General features: G+C 45.7%; 1 protein-coding gene across 1 annotated transcript; it reads right to left on the bottom strand.

Annotated features, from left to right (window-relative positions):
* Positions 1–420: 420 nt before the first annotated feature.
* LOC149230383 (uncharacterized) lies at positions 421–4,533 on the bottom strand. The gene is made up of 2 exons (XM_089381303.1): positions 3,227–4,533; positions 421–2,704 (listed from the first exon to the last, which is right to left on the bottom strand). Exons 1-2 carry the CDS (start codon positions 4,531–4,533, stop codon positions 421–423), a joined length of 3,591 nt encoding a protein of 1,196 aa, XP_089237429.1.
* Between the last annotated feature and the right edge of the window lie 565 nt (positions 4,534–5,098).

The following is a 5,098-nucleotide window of genomic DNA, read 5'->3' on the forward strand; positions in this document are numbered from 1 at the left end:
GATCCACGTGGTAAAAATTTCAGCTTCTAAAGCCTCGTGGCAACAAAGTTATGGTGATTTTCACTAGGTCACGTGTTTGATACAGAATTATAGAGCCCGCAAAAGCCCTAACTTCCTCAGAGCATATCTATGGAAATATAGTGAACCAAGATCTTAAATTGTTTTTTTTTTTCCACTAGAAAAATCAGTAACTTTCATTAATGTTTGAAAATTACATAAAGCAGATGCCGAGGCATTGCTGGATTGTTCATACAAAAGTCACCCCATCAAGGTGTTGTTCTGTAAGTATAAGCAGACTGTTCTGTGTACATTCATCTGACTGTGCATTCTATCTATTGTCCGAAAGAGGACTCTGGTAATAAACATAATATCCATGTTCTATATATGTCTAATAACAAAAAGCAAAAACGCCATTGACCATCAGCTGTTGGGACTGTTGTCCCTTTGTTCTCTTTGATCGATGAATGGCCTGTGGTAAAATTGATACTCCTCTGCTCCATTCTGTTCCACTATTATCCTCTCGCCTCTGGGAAGTAACGAGGCCTCTTTGGATAATTTGTCAGCCTCGCTGTTATGCTCTCTGTAAATATGTAAACATGTGCAATGGTTAAAAGCAGCTTTGAGAATGTGAGTATCATGTAATAAATTGCTGAGAGTGTGTGTATGACAAGTAGTGATATTGTTAATCCAATTAACAACCACCAATGAGTCCCCAAAAATATTGATTCTTGTATGATGATGGGATAATGCAAAATGTAGTAGATTGTGGACAGCAGAGAGCTCAGCGAAATTATTTGATCCATTGCCAAAGCCTATTTTAGCGAGGTATCGATGGTGTTCATTTATGTGCAATACAAAACCCCCGCCACATCCATCCTGATTAGCTGCTCCGTCGAAGAATGCCCACGGGATGGTTCTATCAATATTGGGCATGGGCTGTATGGATCTCGGTCTCGGGGGAGGAGGGTCTGGTAACTCATGATATGCAGCAATGATGGTGGCCTCAACCCGGTTCCATGATATCAGACGATCTTCAAATATAGCCCGATTTCGAGCAAGCCATATATGCCAAGTAGCCACAGGCGGAAGGTTTTGTAATTTAGTGCCCGGATGACATTGTGACCAAGTATCCCAAGCACTCTTAATATCGATCCCTTTCCAATTGGCTGCGATACCCAATAGATTACAGATGTTGTTCCAAAGATTGAGGATGACAGGGCATAGGAGGAAAATATGATCCTGAGTCTCCGATGCATTTTTACAGAAGATACACCATGATGGGCCAAAAATGGCTCTGCGAGTGAGATGATCCCCTGTGGGTACATTGCCGTTTAGTGCACACCAGAGGAAAAGCTTGGTTCGTGGAGGTGCCTTGAGCTTCCAAATGGATTGCCACCATGACTGTAACGCTTCAGGCATTCTGTGAGAAATGAGAGCAGTGTATCCAAATTTTGGCGCATATATACCATGGTCAGCAATGCACCAGATAAGTTCATCCGGTCCTTGTTTTATCCGAATGTGAGATTCAGTCAATGATTCAGTATAGCGATCCCATTCCTGATGCCATTGTAGCGGGAGATCCAATTGCTGAGCGGATTTCCAGGCCTGGGAAAAAATATCAGTGCGCTGTTGGTCTGCGATCTGTGCAAAATGTCGTATATCCCGGGCCTGAAGGTGCATAATAAGATCTGGATTAAGGATATGTCTACCCCCACAGTTAATCCAAGGGTCCAAACCAATTCTGCCCGTCAATCCATCATTAATGCGCCAAGCAAGATTATTCCGGATGAGAGGAAGGGATTGAATCAAAGCCTTCCAAACCGATGAGCATCCCATTGTTGACCAAGTAGGGAAGCGGGCCCAATCCATAATATTATGAGGCCAAATGTATTTAAAATAGACTACCTGTGTCCAGAGATTTTGACCAGTAAGCAGAGTCCACCCCATCTTGGCGGCCAGTGCTTTTGCAAATTCAGGCAGTTCCTTTAGTCCCCATCCTCCCCATTTTTTGGGCAATGAGATTTTCTTCCATCCGATCCAAGCAAATACTCTTTTATCCTGACTCCCATTCCAGAGGTATCGGTTGCATAACTGTTGTAGCCGCCCCAGGATGTTCCTGGGTATCCAGGCTAGGGCCATCCAGAACACCGGGGTGGCTTCTAAAACAGACTTGATGAGCACCAGTCTACCAGCCCTGGAGAGATATCTGAAGCTCCATCCTGTGAGTCTTTTTTCCAATTTGGCCACCAACCAGACCCAGTCAGCAATCCTTTGACAAGTAGGTTTCAGATTGAAACCCAAATATTTAAGACCTCTATCCAGGGGGTGGACCGAGTAAGGAAATGCTTGAAGGCCAGTCTGGGTCTCCTGTACAGATGTGCGTGCACAGGTAATGGTTGATTTCAACTGGTTTGTCATCATACCCGTGGCAGAGGAAAAAAGAAGAAGGATCTTTGAGAAAGATCGAGTGTCACGAACACTGCCATTGAGAAGTATAAGAACATCATCCACAAAGAGTAAATGAGTGAGATAGCAAAGATCAGTTATGCGGAGGCCCCCTATGTCTCCAGATCGCTTGGCCGCTTCCATGAGGCGGCTGAGACCTTCCATGACCAATAGGAAGAGAAGGGGCGATAGAGGACACCCCTGTCTCAGACCCCTCTCCGAATGGAAAAAATCTGTGGCCGAACCATTGATAAGAATACTGAAAGATGGAGTGGTAATGCAGGCCATGATCCAAGAAATGTATGCATGAGGGAAACCCAGATGGATGAGGATCATTTTGAGATAGAGCCAGCTGACACGGTCAAAAGCTTTTGACAGATCGATTTTGAGGAGGATGGCTTTTAAGTTCTTCGACCAGATGGAATGGAGGGCTTCTTGTGCGAGTCCAATGGCCTCATGGATCTGTCTAGATTCGAGAAAAGCAAATTGCTGAGGGGCAATGGACCGGGAGAGAATCGGTCTAAGACGATTTGCAATGGTCTTCGAGATGATTTTATAGAGGCAGTTACACAAAGAGATGGGTCTGTAATCATCAAAGGATGCTGGGGAGTCAGATTTGGGGATGAGAGCGATGAAGGTAGAGTTTATGGCATGATATAATGATCCAGAAGTCCTGCTTTCTTCAACCACCTGTAGTAAGTCCTGACCCAAAACATCGAAGAAAGCTGTGTAGAATTCGATGGTCCATCCGTCCGGCCCCGGGCTTTTGTCTTTTTTGAACCATTTCAGAACTCCTTCCAGTTCCTCGGCAGTGACCGGGTCAGTTAAGGTCTCCACATCTTCTTCCTCCACGAATCTCGGAAAGTGGTTAGCCACATTGATAATATCCAGTAAGTTTTCTTCTCGTGGACTCTTGTAGAGGTTCCTGAAATGAGTGATGCCCAGGTGAGCGAGCTTATTGAAATTGTCCGCTATTTCTCCATCCGGGGTAGGGAGCTTCCAGATAGTATTAGATACCTTCCTGGACTTTGCAAAGTTATGGAAAAACTTTGTGTTGTCATCCCCAGCTTGAATCCATAAAGCTCGGCTCCTTAATCTAATGGATTCCTCTCTCTCTTTGAGAATCTTGGCTTTTTGATTCTCAAGATCAATAAGCCTACATTTGTCTGCAGCAGTCATGAATCCTTGTCCTCTGTCATCGGTGAGTGAACATAAGTCCGCTTCAATATGGGAGAGCTGTGCTGTTTCACGTTCCAATTTCTCCCTTGCCCACTTGATAGTAATGTGTTTGATATCAGAAAGGTTCCTACAGAAACCTTTGGCAAGAGGGACAGAGTCATTGATGGGATGAGAGGCCCAGTGATCCTTTATTAGCTGAATATAGTCTGGATCCTTCAGCCAAGAGGAATTAAATTTGAAGGGTGCCTTGGGCTTCTTGGTAGGACCCTGAATCTCCAGGTATATAGGATTGTGATCCGATATTCCCCCCGAGCCAACCCATTGTCTGAAGAGATGCAGATGCTGAAGAAGAGGGCCCTTTAACAGAAATCTGTCGAGTCTGCGGGCAAGTGCAGCATCCCCCACCCTTCGGTTCCGCCATGTAGGAAGGAGTCGCTGCAAAGGAATATCCGAGAAATCTGATTGCTCCAGAAGATTAGTCATAAAATCCGTGATAGCGTCAATTTGAGCCTCAGTGCCCCATGATTCCCTGAAACCCAGAGAGAAATTGAGATCTCCTCCTATGATAACATGGTCTTCATTCAGCAGGGGGAGCTGAAGAGTATTCCGCCAGAATGATTCTCTCTGGGAGCATGGAGCATATATATTGACCATCCTGAGATCCATGCCAAGATCAGCCGAGAAGAAATCCAATCCAATGAACCCTGCACCTCCCCAGGTAGATATAGGATTTATGGACCGAGGGTTTAATCCAATGGCAAGACCCCCAGATCGTCCCACAGCATCATTTGCAAAAAAACTCCATCCTGGGACCAATGCTTGCATGACACGAATAATTTGATCAGCAGAGCATAGGGTTTCTTGTAGCATGATAATGTCGATAGGCTCAGTATCAATGAGCCGCTTCATGGCTAGTTTTTTGGAGGAACTAGCCAGTCCTCTACAATTAAAAGAAAGACACTTCATGGGGGAACACCTCTCGGGGTGTGTCCTGCTCTAAGAACCCCGTCAATGGTCGCTTGTCGGCCAGAGACCACCTCCGCCCCAGCCTGTTTGATGGCTTTAGAAAGATGTGATTTTCTCCCTCTGGTATGTAGTGATGCCCCCTCCGGTATGACAATGCCCAGACCCGAGTGACTGACTGTCTGCTCTTTTGATGGATTCCGAGACCGAAGGAAATAAGGGTGAGGAGGGGAGGATGGGCACGGGGAGGAGAAAGACTCGGGAGATGAAGTAGAGATAATAGGATCAGTGCATGCAAGAGGAGATGATAATGTGCAGGGAATCATGGATATATGAGCAGCTGGACCAGAGGCATGATAATCATCAAAAGACGAATGCACAGTAGGGAGAAAAGAAACAGAGATCATACCCGCTTCTGCCGCCGAACGAGCCCTAGTCCTTGGTGGTGAGGATCTCCGGATCCCAGCATCATCCGCAGGTGGAGAGGCCGAAGGGGCTGGTCCAGCAGAAG

The sequence above is a fragment of the Pinus tabuliformis genome, chromosome J (assembly GCF_031772625.1).
Source record: "Pinus tabuliformis cultivar Carrire ecotype Pingquan chromosome J, CPIR1, whole genome shotgun sequence".
Lineage (NCBI taxonomy): Eukaryota > Viridiplantae > Streptophyta > Pinopsida > Pinales > Pinaceae > Pinus > Pinus tabuliformis.

What these genes read in the sequence shown, in the direction of transcription:
- LOC149230383 (XM_089381303.1), bottom strand. Translation starts at nt 4,533, where the DNA reads ATGAAGCGGCTCATTGATACTGAGCCTATCGACATTATCATGCTACAA. An exon ending in CTGGAAGGAGTTCTGAAATG is followed by an intron (nt 2,705 to 3,226) that starts GTTCAAAAAAGA and finishes TCCATCTTTCAG; the next exon opens with TATTCTTATCAATGGTTCGG.